Below are 14,692 nucleotides of genomic sequence, written 5' to 3'. Positions count from 1 at the left end.
TAGCCTACTGTCATAAATCTCGGGCACACATAATCGGATTAAATCATAAATAACTACTTCCAAGTGTTATTATTTAAATACAGCTATAATAAAAAATCTAGGCTAAAGTATTGGGGATCTTTCCAAAAATTCCAAAAGAAAGGCCCCGATGCCCTTTCATCTCCGACAAATAAATGAACGCAGTATAATGTACATACGTTAACGAGTAAAACATGGAAACCATATGCGATGTCTTTCACACACTTTGATTGAGTTCAATAGAATTATTGATAAAAAAAAAAAAAAACAGACATTCTATGTTTAGTCCTCCATTTACTGGAATTAACAAATTTATTTCGTCATATTAGACACGCGATATTTAAGTATAATACGAGAATAGGGCATTTCATATGCACCAATCTAATACATATCGTTAGATGAAAATACTGGTTTAATTTGTTAACCAGAAAGGAGGAGTTATCTTGTCGCTAAGATTATCAATATTTGTGATATAATAATTTATTCAGACAGTCTGCGTTTCCGACTTCTATCTGGAATTCAATGAAGGAATATATGCTGCAGAGATTATCACGAATATCAACAGAGTTTATAGCGGAACCGCTGTTAAAATAAGGAACCCTCAATATTGATTCTGGAGATTCTGAAATAGGAATCCTAGGATCAAGAACTGTCTGGACGTACTGCAGAATTCGATAACGAGGTTTCAGTACCACTAATTGAAACACATTCATCCTCGACGTGTGAAGAAATGGCCAAGAAGTCGAGCTCGTCTATTGCAACAGTTCCCTTAGGTTCAAGAAAAATTGAGACGATCCTGAAAGCTTGAGGAACGGTGATGCTGTACCCAGGAAACTATTTTCAGGAACGCCGCACCGACTTACAATCTCAGAGAAACTTAAGCGATTTTGAAACGGTACAAAATTGCAACAGGAAATTAGAACAAGTTTTCTTCGCCAAAATGTGAGAAAAAAGTACGACTGACAGCTTCATAGGTTGAATTTAACATTTTAACAAAAGATATTATTGATACCTTGATAATAAAGTTGCTGATATATCGTATCAAGTATTCTTTATATAATATTTCTTTTCATCCGTCTCTTATCTGAAATACCATTGAAAGTTCTTCGGTTCTCACCTTGCAATGACAGGATGAATACGCACGAAATTCAAGTCATTTAAAGTCAGTTCATTTGCGGTCAAAGTAGCAGGTCGATTAACATTGTTTTTTAAAAGACTGCTAGTCATTCGTCTCAAAAGATAAAGAAAAAAAGCGGTAGGATTTTCTAAAATTTACGACAATAATACTTTATCAAATAATATTAAGAACATTGTATTTTCATAATAAAATCATACCGATTATAACGGGATAATATTTCGATCAACTTTACCCAGCAAAAGTATATTTATTTTGCAGGCTACGGAGGAAGAAACAACATTAATTATCAAGCACCATAAATCGTACCAAAAAGTGTATTTTATAAAGCAAACTTTTGGTTAAAAAGAAGCAAAAGGAAAAAAGGGCCAAAGCTGCACGGAAACTGCTTAAAAGTTTTAATTGGAAACGCTTTTTAAAATTCGTCAATATGGAAACGTTTCATCACTTATTGGCTAACTTAGAGGACCTTCGATAAATGCGCGCAGCTACGTACATTATGACGTACATTATGTGGTGCATAGGAAGTCTCCAACATGCATATGCTTTCTCGCATTCGAAGGCGACGTACAATGAAACGAGTTTCGAGTACTTGTCGTGAAAGCATCGATTTTCGCAATAATCTGATTAATTGACTACCACTGTACGGTTGCTCGGTACGGTACGTACAAGCAATTTATGAATTTAAGAGGACAATTTCCGTTTGGAACGCAACGATAGGAGAACATTTCCAACTTGATTCTGCAAGAATGCTGGATTTAGTTCGAAAGATCCATTAAACACTACTGTGCTTCTTACTTTCGCGGAAAATGAAGATGAAATCTTCTAACATATCACGAAATCAACCACGCGATATTAAATGCATAACAAGAAGAGATATAGAACTTCCTTTCGATCATTTCTATTACAATAAAAAATTGATCAACGAGAAGAAGAAAAATAGCAGAGCCATTTGAAATATTTCCTACAAATGGATACTATCTTGCATAATAAGTTATCTTTTTTTAAGAATTCTGTTATAGAACTTTGCTCGTTTTATCGCCAAATATCTTACTCTTGCGCGAGATAATTTACCAACTTTAACTTTCATTTATAAAATTTCGTTCGGGTTGCAAACCTTTGGAATCGCACAGTACCCAACACAAAAAGACTCTGCGGTCTAAAACACCGTATCAAAACACCGAACAACAAGCAGAATTAGCTCTGAAAAAGCCTAACGAAACTTTACGCTCTTCTCGACGTTTGGATCGACAAATGAACAAGAAACGGCTCGCTAGTGAAACAACGAATTCGATGCTCATAGAAATATGCTGCACAACGAGATCGATAGTTGAAACGCGGGAAGTGGGATCACGCGATCCGTGAGAGCGAAACGATGCTGGCAGGATGATCCCGCGAAATCGAAACGAAAACGAGGATCGTTCGTGGAACAGGCTCGGACAGTTCGTTGAACTCCGGTTGGCCGGATGCCTAACCAGCGTGATGGGCGTCGATTTCAGCGACGAGACTGCGAATGGCCCGGTCATTTCGACTCGCAATTACCATGATTCTCGGGACAAAGGCACAAGGAGACCGCAGACACTGGCATTGACATCTATTTGTAAACGTGAAAAAGAGGAGCAGCTGGCTGGAACGTCAAGACGTCGAACCACGTCCATCGTTACGTTGTCTCGATTTTTGTATCCTACTTTCGGTGCAAAGAGTTGGACAAGTGTCACCGGCAGGTCGAGCACAATGTTGTAAAAAATGTGGCACGCCATTATCCAGTATCAATCTTCCCCTCTGAGAAGTATATTTGACATTATCAAAGGTTCGCGCGTCAACGTTAAAACGTTTGTTGTGGAATTTTATTTGGAATTACAACGAATCGATGGAAAATAATTAAGAGGCTGAAATAATCATCGATGTGATCGTGAGAGATCAAAATTCCCGATAGAAACAAGAAAATGCATTTCTGATCATTTTGCAGTTTATATCATTTATCGGTTGAACGCTATGAATTTCGAGAGTTTGCCATTTTTCCAGATAGAGAGAAAAATGAATGGTAAAAATTGCGTTAAGTTGATTTGTATAAGGAGTGGCTACAAAAGACTGTAAAAATTACTACGAAAGTTTGATACTGCGAGAATAAATCGTAGAACCTGCTAAGAAAAAACCGCTTTCCTGGGAGATATGAGTATGTGAGAATACTTTTTGTAGCCACTGCGTATGTGCATTAAATTTTGCACACTTCAACTACATATATCGCGTGTTAAGAATTATTTAAATTATAACAAGCGATCAATTGTTTGATTTTGCTGCGTAATTTCAAAAGTCTTCTCGCGTATCACATATTGAAAACCATTGCCCTAAATAAATACGGATCTTAGCTTGTCATATTTTATACTTCTCCCGTTTCTAGAAGAAACGTACGTACATCATTTTCCACTAAAATTTCTCATTTCTCATCACAGAAGCACAACGGAAAACCCCTTTACTTCGAATGGCTCTGCAACGTCAGAAACGCTAGGGATAAAAGCAGCGATTCGATCACAGAATCGCGACCAGATTAACTTGATGACCAAGATTTTTCAACAATTTCGAGTGCAATCGAACGAAGCATCGACGAAGTCGTCGGATGGCACGAACGAAAATAGTAGACGAAATGGAGGGAGCAAATATTTGTCGCAAAATTAACCCTCGATTCGACGAGTACTATCCTCGCATAAACGGATTTCCCTTGGAATCGTTCGATAAACTGCTTTCTCCGGGGCAACGGGATTGATTATTCATTCTGCTTGAGCGTCGAACGAGAAAGGGAGCCGATACCGAACTCTCGTCTTCTGTGTACGTACTGTCAGTCGTTTTCGATACAAATTTAAATGAAAATGTCCTCGGCAAGCCTCACCCCGATACATATCACCGATAACCACGCGGTAGTACGAAAGGCAAAAAAAATGGAGAGAAAGAGTAAGAGAGGAGTAGACGAAAAAGAAAAAAAAAAGGATACTCGAAGGAAACGATAAGCGCGCAAATATTGGCGTTCCTGAAATGGCAAGCTAACAGCTGCCTCGTTCGAACGAGTCCTCAAGAGTGCTTTTAATTCTGTGTACAGCCAGCTAGAAAATCGCTGTTTACATCGACAGTTTCGAGGGGGAGCGTTTGTTCCATAATTGAGACCCGAGGGCACGAAATTTCGAGATTCTGAACCCTCCGCGGGATGCAAAACTGCGATACGAGAAACGACTGGGCGAATGAAGATATGGTTTTAGCTACTTTTTCCCCTAGTTTCATCTAACTGGCTGGAAACTTTGCACGTTGGATATTCGAGTGACAATAAAACGTTAAAAAGTGGATAATATCGCGGCAATCGAGTTAAGCTAATCTGACGATGTTTATGTTATATCGTTGCACTTAGACGCGATAATCACAGAAAAAAGACAATTTCGTCGACCTTTTGATCTAAATATCACTTTACGATCAAAAAGGAGTTGTACAATATTGTAACATAAAATAGTTAAAAATAGGAAGAATCTGCTAGGTTCCAAGATATAGTTGGTAAAATTTTGTCGCAGTCAAAGGTAGAACTATCGAGACAAATAATATTTTAGTACTACAACGAGGGATATTTCTAAAATTATAGAGAGGGTAATTCTACAATCTGTATCTATTCCAAAAAATTACGTGATTTGTATCAATTAAATATGCTATACAGAAAATACGACCATTGTCAATCACCACTAGTTATAATAATATTAACGAGCCAAAGTGCAAGATTGATTTTCAATGGAACAAGAAAATAATTCTCAAGAAAATTACAGTACACGTAATACGCGACTTAAAAATTGCTATTTGAAATTAATAGTAAACCTTCATACAGGCGTTCTTTATAGCATTCGTTACTGTAAGTTAAAAAATACAGAGCATGAATGAGATAATGTCTAACAAGTATACTTTCTGCCAATACCGCGAAAACGACCAATAATCGATGCCGCGACTCAGAAATATCTATTCACGTTCGCAATCATCGAATCAATTATTAAAAACGAGCTCGCATTATAATATTTGATTGTAAATCGCATTCGTTGACGGGATAACAATTTCGATCGCATGACAAATCCAGCCGTTTGCCATATTACTATCGCGCTGTCCGGTGAATTAATTATTAATTCCTACTCACAATTATTGCGTTGCGTTGCACGCATACGTAATCAACGAATGTTTGTTGATTCTGTGTACGGTGCACCGGTACACGCATTTGCATGGAAAATTCATCGATGATTTCATTTTTGAAATGTCATTAATCAATACCCGACAACTTTCGCGAAATCATTTACATCAAACGTTCAATCATTGGAATAATATTATCTCATTGATTAAATATGTCACGCATGTGTCCCGATATCTGCAATATTTTACGATTGATTTTGGAAATGTCGACGATCATATTGGCATGCAAATAAGAAAATAAAATGGTTATTATAAAGTTTGTGTGAAATGACGAAACGAATAAAAAATTGCCAATTAGAAATTATCAAATAATCGATGGAGAACACTTACTGTTCCTGTGTCACAATCATTGCATCCGAACTTTTATCAAAGTCAATGGCTTACCTGAAATAAAACAGAGAGATTGTCATCGGTTATTTCTTACTTTACTATGATGAAAGTCAGATTGGATAAATAAGGAAAATTTTTACGAATTTTGTACTCTGTTCCTACATTTTAAACGTCTTCTTGTTTGAAAGTAGAAAAGTATATTATTATAATTGTGACTTATCTACCAAATGATACATATATTTATCATTTATGAACTAAACAGCTAGTCAGAGCAAACTATTCCATTTCATCAGCCTATTAAAGTTACCCTAGTTACTGTACACGCACAGAATTCTAATTGGAAACACACATTCCGATATGAGACATGATATAACTAAAATATTAACTCACGTAGCTATAATTAATACCATTTGCACAATGACAGTTCTGATACGCGCTCTTCACTGCTAAATATAACGACGTATCAATAGCAAGTCATCAATAATTCAACTAATATCGACAATTGTACATTTCAATGACAGCTTCTACTAAAATATATATAGATCTTCTCCTTAAAATAAATAGATTCTCTTAAACAGAACAACACAGAACGCGATATCTGTCATGAAAATTTCTTCCTGGCAGAGAAAAGTCAATGATTTATTATTAAGAGGTATTTGCCTCGATAATAGGAAATTTTATAACAATCTTCCACTCGATGAAACGTTCGATTTATATCATTCGATGAGATAGCTCAAAATCCAGATCATCGAAGCAAGCGAATATATTTAGCGAAAATATTAGAATTCCTAGAAATAACAGATGTTTCGTCTGTGTCATAGATTAAGTGCAGCCCGTTTTCTTTAACGTTCTTTATTGGAAACTGTATATAAAACGCGTAACCTGAGCCAAGCTGATCGATCAGAACAGTGAACGGGAGGCTGTGCTGTATAAATCATGTAACGATAATATTGCATAAAGTAGCAACTCCAAGATACGAAATCTTTTGTTCTCAGTTTTATGTTAGAAACGTTGGTTCTAACAGGTACGGTATATAAGCCTGTTTTATTAACAGACAAGATCAGAATATAATGATTTATTTCGAAGTAAAGTAGCGGGATAATATTTTTGATTACTAACACTGATTTATGAATATCGATTTCGATTGTAATAATTATCTGGTATTGTATGTCGTTTATTAATATTCATTCATTAATTAACTGGTATTATGTTGGCTACATATTATACATATTTCCATCAGTGAAAATACCTGGGAATATCTTCGTAATAACGAGCGGTTGATTTTTTCAAACATTGCGCAATTGATTTTCTTTATACGCACATCTCGCCACAATTAATTTTTAATATTAATTGACATCATGATAAATGATTTTCTATATTGTCAATTAAGTTTGTATGCGTGCACGTTACGAATTATAACACGTGATACTTTTCACAGTCATAGTTTACATTTTCAAAAAATGTTCACGTAATTAGGGGATGTATAATTATGGTGATAGGACAAACGATATTTCAACATTGCGACACACTATCTCTAATCACGAACATTGTGATAATAATTTTATCAGTTCGTGCATCGACTCGACGTTTGAACAAAGTACTTACTGTTTGAAAGATATTAGGTATTATTAATTGATAATTAGCTGGTGTACTTTATCCTCAAAGTGAATGCATTATGAGTTTCGAAACATTCTCAGTGATAATGCAGTTGAAGCATAATTCAATAATAAAGCGGATTATGCGATGGGAAAGTATACGCAATTCAACAAGCAAAAATGGGACACTTGCATAAGGAAAATGTATTTTTTATTTTTGGAAAATTCTGTATAATACAGCGACTACAAAAAAGTATTTGTACATTCCCTCACTTTTCAACAAGGCTTTTTTTTACCAAGCCCTACATTTCGTTTTAGTCGTGTGAAACGATACGAAGTTTCATATACTTGAACTTAATTAATCGGAACATAAATTTTATAATATATTAGGTTGTCCGAAAAGTCTCTTTCGTTTCATAAAATGATAATAGATGAACAACGATTTCTGTTTTATATTATTTTATTGAATTAGGTATGATCCATTTCGTTCTATTTCTATTATTATTTTCGTGCATAATTCAATGAACTAATATAAAACGAAAAACATTGTGCATCTATTATTTCCTTATAAAACGAAAGAAACTTTGAGGACAACTTCATACATACATATATATAAATAGTTTTGTAGACACTAACAAGTGACGTGTATCAAACAGCGCAAAAATAGTATATTACATGTGATGTTTTACCGATGACAAATTTCGAGAAATCATAAGTCTCGTCGAGTAATACACAACTAATACTTCACAATTCCAAGGTTACCAACGCAACAGATTCCTCGCGAAACAAAGCAACAGAGTATAAATTCTAAAAGCATTCAACAATTTGACAAGTCCTCCATTGTATCTAGCCAGCCAAGTAACAATCATAATCCGAACACAATCACTTTATCCCTACCAGAATTATTTCATTTAACGAGAACAGACAACACATTTAACAACCTTCGTTGAAACCGTAAGCAGCGGGGTAAGAAACGTCGGTATGCGAACCTGAAAGAATTCTCGGAGACGTTCACTCGCTATTTTTGCATTATGATCCTTAAGGAATATCCGTGCTGTTTCCACCACTTCAGCCTGTCGAGTGGCTCAAAAATGAGATACTCGAGTGGCAACGAACTACACCTTCCGCAGGCCGTTTCGTGCGGACTTCTACTTGAAGAACTCGCCGAAATCTTGTTGATGTTCCTCGGTCGAGCAAAGAAGAAGAAAAACAGGTAGGTACACGGCCAAGGGTTGTTGTTGATTTATGATGTCTGGTCAATGGAACCGGTGGTCTTCAATTGTGAAAACACGTAATTAGAGCGAAGAGAAAACGTTAAGTCGAAAAGAGGAAAGCCGTTTGCTTTGAGGAACAAAAGCTACGGGAACGAAAGGAAAACGACTTAAACGAGGCTGCTTAACGTTGCATCAATTGTGTTGCGTCACGAGTCCTCCAATGAAACAGTTACGTAATGCCTGCTGAATAGGGAAAAATCTTAATGTTAATCATTGCTTCGAGTACGGTATAATTGAGACTCTGTGATGGTTCGATGTAAACGAAGTTTTTATGTCTTAAGGGGGCGACACGATCGTATTTATGTCGAAGATAAAACGAAGGCGATGTATGGTATTATTTTTGAGGTAATCGTTCGTTAGGTTTTCGTGAGTTGCGTGGCTGAAATTTGGATAGGTAACTTTCTAGGAATTTTATAACTATACTTTTAACGTTTATTGTTTTCGCAGTATCTTATAAAATAACACAGAAGAGTAATATGAAGACTATTAGTTTCCTTTTCGATGTACATTCACCTAGTTCGATATGCATTCCTACTATGTTTATAAATGCAGATTTCCTGCTCGCTTAGACTTCTATGTTCGAGTAAATTTAATTTTTAATGGAACTTCCTCGAAATTACGATATTTGTCTTAATCCTATCTATGTTATATTACAAAAATTGTATACGTATGTTTAATCAGATATGTCTACTCTTATAAATGATTAAAAATTTACGAGTAATTTTGTAAAGATTTTAAAATTCGTAGCTCTTTCATTTATCTAATTTAAACTGTACCGTTATATGTCTTGTACGTGTAATTATGTTAATGATCGACTTAAAGCCAATTTTTGTCACGATATCATACGAATAACGTCGCTCTATCGAATTTATGGGATTCATTTACCTTTGTCTGTTCGATTGATGCAATAAAGCCGTGTACAACAGCGACCCGTAATTGTTCCCCACAATGTATCGAATTCTCACTAATTTCTATTCAGCATCGAACCGATGGGAAGGATTAAACCGGCCTATCTCTACTGAATCACTTTGCGCTATTAAATTCCTAAACCCAGCATGCCTCCGCCGATAAATAACGTAGCGACCTTTTGCTCGTTCTAAACATTTAACGGCGATAAATCTTAGCGCTTCGTTGACTAGAGACAGCTGGACTCAACCGTTCTTAATGAACACCACAAAAAGAGAAATTCCTTGAGTCTTACGAGCAGGAAAAAGGTCAGCTTCCTTCCGCGGAAGTAACACTAAGGAGAATTAAAATCGCAGATAAATCAAGAAGGATCAGCAAGAGGGGAAGGAGCAGGGAGGGTAGAAAACAGGGGTCGAAACGGAGGCGAGAAAAAAGAGAACGATGAGCGAAAGAGAGAAAGAAGGCTTAAGCAGGGCTGTTTAACGTTGTATAAATTGTTACCGGCGTGTACTGGCTGGACATCCCCAGGAAGTGAGACTCCGGCCTGGTGCTCGGTAGCAGAAAAATAGCAGGAGATTTTATCTGTTAATTGCCCGCCCTAAATCCCCATGAAATAGTGCGACCCGAAGCCGATACCCGGAGGCGACATAAATAAGGCGGCCATAATTACTTTTAAATCGCGTAGCTAGCCAAGCAGTCGGCCAGCCCACCAGCCAACACCCTACTGTCGTCTGTAATCAGGAATTATCGAGGATTGAAAACAACCGGCTTTCTATTGCCACCCTTACGATATTCTTTCCCTTTCTTCGTCCATTTCTCCGGTAATCTATTCGATAGCTGTAATATGGAAAATTAATACAATAGTTACAGGTAGACACATATAGAGATTTCTGAGACAGGGGATTTGGCTCTATGACGCGTTTGGGACGAACCTTTGCTCTTTCCTGGTTCTAGTAAAATTTGGAAATAATCGTGTAAACGAACGTTCGTTCGTCGTTTGACGATTGCTCGTCAAATAGGTAATCAAATATTCGAAATAAGTATGCTTTATTTGTTTGCAACTATGCGAGTGGAGATTAGAATATAGAAAAAGTAATAAAGATGTTGTATAATATTATTATAAATTTGCCAGGAATATTATTCAGAAATTTTAAGGACGTATGTAAGAACATATACCTACACAATGATTAATTAGATTAGAATATTAAATTGCGTGTAATTTAGTGGTAGCTTCGTACGATTAGCAGAAATTTGGCATTGTGAAAATGTGGCACAGAACCTGGTAAAGAAACAGGTCATTTGAAAATAATGGTATACGTAATATAAAACGATGATTCATAAAGTGAACAATCACGATTCCCATAAAACGAAAGTTATAATGAAATACTTTGAATGAGAACGAGATAATCAGTCTTCCATAAACATCAATAATATTACATTAAAACGCTATCCAGTAATTACGTGCACATGGAATACGAAGTAGCAACGTGAGAAACGTTCGCGTGCGTATCACGATAAAGCAATATGTATCAAACAATCTCACTTTACGCGATAAAATAGAGCCATTATAAATTAATTTGATTCAACAACGATAGCGTCAGAACAAACATAAATGAATGCCATTTGGTCAAAAATTCTCAAAATATTAATAACCGGAAAATTCTTAAAATGTTTAACTATCGTTTTGCGGGTAAACAACAGACGTGCGAACTAAAAATGGACAAAATCTCAGAAACGAATTGATTAAATAATTAATTCAATTTGCTTAAAGAATGAAATTGTCGATATATATTGATAAAATAATAATAAATGTAACGTAGAAATATATTAAATGTATTTATACATGGAAATAGAAAGTAATAGACGCGAAACATACATGTGCAAAATTAATCATCGTTCGAGACGTATATTGTGCTACTCAATCTCCAATTATCCTAATTTTATTTGTATCGCCATGATTACGCCATGATTCAATTAAAAATTCTAATTCTTCTGGCTGTCTTAAGGATTCTTAAGGTTTACATGAACCGTGTCTTTCCTTAATCTTTCATTACACCCTCAGCATACAATTTCTTAGGAGAAGAAGGAACAGTCGCTTTACTATGGACGGTAAGACAGCAGTTTGGTCAACCTTGGAAGTAGAAAGTTCCACAGAGTTCCACTTGGCCGCACGAAGCATTAGACAACTTGTCATCGTCGCGTGACCCGTTAGAAACTACTAGGTAGACGACAGGATAATTATACAGTTCAAATAGTAACTAATGAATGTGTCAGAAAAATAAAAAATTATAGTTTTCTAGTGGAAAATAATGCAAATTTCGCGACGATAAGCACCGTAAATGCAAGAATAATTGATTTTAATTTTTAACGCTATCGCAAGATACATTTTTATCAACGCCTTTATTAAAGCTAAAAGTATGTCAAAGTTCTTTTGCTACTAAAGATCTTGATTCCTTCATATTCGCTTCATTTATCGTTCCAGCTTTTCGATTCGTTATCGAGGCGTAGAGAAAAATGAAATTGTGAAAATTAAACAAATGCTATCTGAAAATCTGGCAACAATCGGTCATCCAGAGATTGCAGATTTTCATGCATTTGCATCTGTACGTGTAAAAGCATACAGAATGCACGTAATCTACAGAAATATAGAAATTTCTCAAGGTAAAATACTCGCTATATAATACTTAAAGGGTGAGACAAATCTCTCCTCGTGTTCCACTTGTTTAGTTCCATTCGTGAAGAAGTAAACTCGCGTAAATATCCGAAATCTACACGTCTATCGCCTGATCATCGGTGCTGATTATCAGACTCGCTAAATATTAAACTCTCAAAGGTAAAAATCATCTCTGATCGTGTGACGAATCTTGCTCAACGACCAACTTCCACGTTTATTCATTCCGACATTTTTCCAGCAATTTGATCCACGATTACATGGAAAACGTAATATTAGCACAAACGATAATAGGTTGTAGCGACTTTGTAGCCGACAAAATATTTCATTAAAATCTAGGTTGCAGATAAAATGTAATTAAGCTTTTCAGGATGCGCACGTACGTTTAATTCCGAGCTGGTTCAAAAAGAGGTAAACGAAGCGTGACGTGTATTATCATTCTATCTGTCTGTCTCTCCTCTCTCTCTCTCTCTCTCTCTCTCTCTCTCTCTCTCTCTCTTTCTGTTCCCTGTTACGCTATCGTTTTGATCAATTTCATCAAGCGTATACAGGCTAATCGATTGTCGATCTCTTTGCTCGCGTAACCTATCACATTCTTGATATTCCATTAGTGTAATAGCGAATATCCCTGTGATGATGTTGTCGCTGCGTTCATCAAAGGCGAGTATTTGCATTGCACAGATCTTCCGGCTCCTCCGAGACGATATTAATTATTCCATGAACGTGGACCAACGTTACAGGACCACAGTGTGGTTGGATACGGGGTACTGTTTGCAGTCTTCCTACCATGGTAAACATATTCGTTATGTTTGCGTGTATTTCCCACGTCGCTCGATTCTATGCGAACTAGACGATTTTTTAAAAATATTCTTTTCAAGGAAATTTTCTGCCAATAATAGATTCGAAACTGAGAATGAAAAATTTGAGTAGCTTGGTAATTAGGAAATTTCAGTGAAGGAATTTTGTTTGTCGTTGGATTACGATTTTCATTTCGGATTAATTCTGCTCGTTATTACATTTTTGATAAATAAAGAATAAATGGTAATAATAGTAATAATAATAGTATTGAATAAATAATAAAAATAGTGAATTATATTGTAATTATATATGCAAGCACCAAGTTCAATCTGACCAAAATTCATTCGTCTTTGTTAACTTTCGATTCCGTGATTCTAAAAATTTCTAGTTATGCAAGAATGCAATTGACAGGTCGATCAATTATAATTCTTTCTGCGAATTTCGAATATCGTAATTACCAACCATACATCAAGGTTCACCTCGAACCCGTCTCCAACGATAGCCGAACTTCTTTCAACTTTAAACCGCACAATACCGAACAACCATCAATCACAAAAGCGGCGTAAAAAGTATCAGTTACACAAGAAATTCATTTACAAACTCCGCCAATCTTGCCGGGCCTGCGCACCTGTTTCATTATTTATCAGAAAAACGCGTAAAAACACGCGTATCATCCGGAATCTCCCTCGTGGAATTCCAAGCGAAAATCGAAGGCGCCATTCCAAATTGTTTTCACGTCCGTCACAGCCTACGGGGCCTCGCCTCCAGGAGCAAGCAGCTCCCCAGGGACGATATTAACACCCTCGAATGCGCTCTGCCAATTTAAAGTTCGTCGATGGCGAGCGAGCGAGCGAACAAGCGGGCGTGGGTTGCGGAATGAGATGGTCACGAGAACGCTCCAACAGAGAAACGAAGAAGAATAACGAACCAAGTGGAAGAAGGAAAGAAAACCGGCGGCAAGATAGCGAGAAGGAAAGAGAGAAACGAAGAAAAACAGAGACGGAAAACGGTTTCTTTGACAACGACTCTCGCTCTTCAAGCCTGAACCACACCGAGAGGCTTTGGTTTTGAGTACCCACTTTGATGCACCACAACGAGCACCAGCTAAGTAGTCTTTCCTGACGCCGGAATAATTACCCAATAACAAGTTTTCGCCGGCAGATAATAAAGGCTTAATTAAAACGCGATAATCGACGTTTATCCACAACCTGGCGGCGGTCGGATATCGTTGTCGTTTCTTCGTCAACGAGTAGTCGATCCTACGGGATCCCATTGGGGATTGGTGCTTGTGCGCCATCGATGTGCACGGAATTTCCCTAGGGGAATCGCTTTCGGGAACAACCATCAGCTATCGTTGATCGTTTCTTGAAATGGCGCCGGCTCTAGTGTATCACTGCCTCGCGCTCTGAATGCTAAGTTCACAAACCGATGACGCGAATCACTTTTAAATTAATAATGGTTGGCGGCACATATGGGCGTTTCCGATACGACGATCTACCCCTGTGTGACGAGTATGAAGGGAAGGTTAATAATGCAGGATGTCGCTATGCTGGTGAATTGTGACACCGGTGCAGGAACCTGAATTTCGCGTCCAGGAGTGGTGATTTCGATGCATTTGAAATTAACGGAAGGTAAGAGGTACGAAACTGTTGTTTCGACACGTCGATGTTCTTCCAGTTTAGGTAAAATGAAAATTATGTAAGCGTGTAGAAGTATCGTTTCGTTAAGATGAATTATGGATCGCTTTAAGTTAGAA

The 14,692-nt window shown here is 36.8% G+C and overlaps 1 protein-coding gene across 4 annotated transcripts in view; it reads right to left on the bottom strand.

The window, feature by feature from the left end:
- LOC126916983 (E3 ubiquitin-protein ligase MIB1) overlaps window positions 1-14,692 on the bottom strand; it is a 441,377-nt gene that overhangs the window by 114,082 nt on the left and 312,603 nt on the right. Inside the window, exon 10 of one of the 4 annotated variants that reach the window (XM_050723363.1) lies at window positions 5,648-5,746. The exons of the other annotated variants lie outside the window; for them this stretch is intronic. Within the exon in view, the coding sequence (XP_050579320.1) occupies window positions 5,743-5,746 (4 nt within the window). The 3' untranslated portion in view covers window positions 5,648-5,742. Of the gene's footprint in view, window positions 1-5,647; window positions 5,747-14,692 lie in introns of those variants that run through there. 4 annotated transcript variants of the gene reach the window in all.

This window comes from Bombus affinis, chromosome 5 (assembly GCF_024516045.1).
Source record: "Bombus affinis isolate iyBomAffi1 chromosome 5, iyBomAffi1.2, whole genome shotgun sequence".
Taxonomy (NCBI): Eukaryota; Metazoa; Arthropoda; class Insecta; order Hymenoptera; family Apidae; genus Bombus; species Bombus affinis.
The sequence above is the reverse complement of the archived record's forward strand: the minus strand, read 5'-3'. Positions and strand labels throughout refer to the sequence as shown.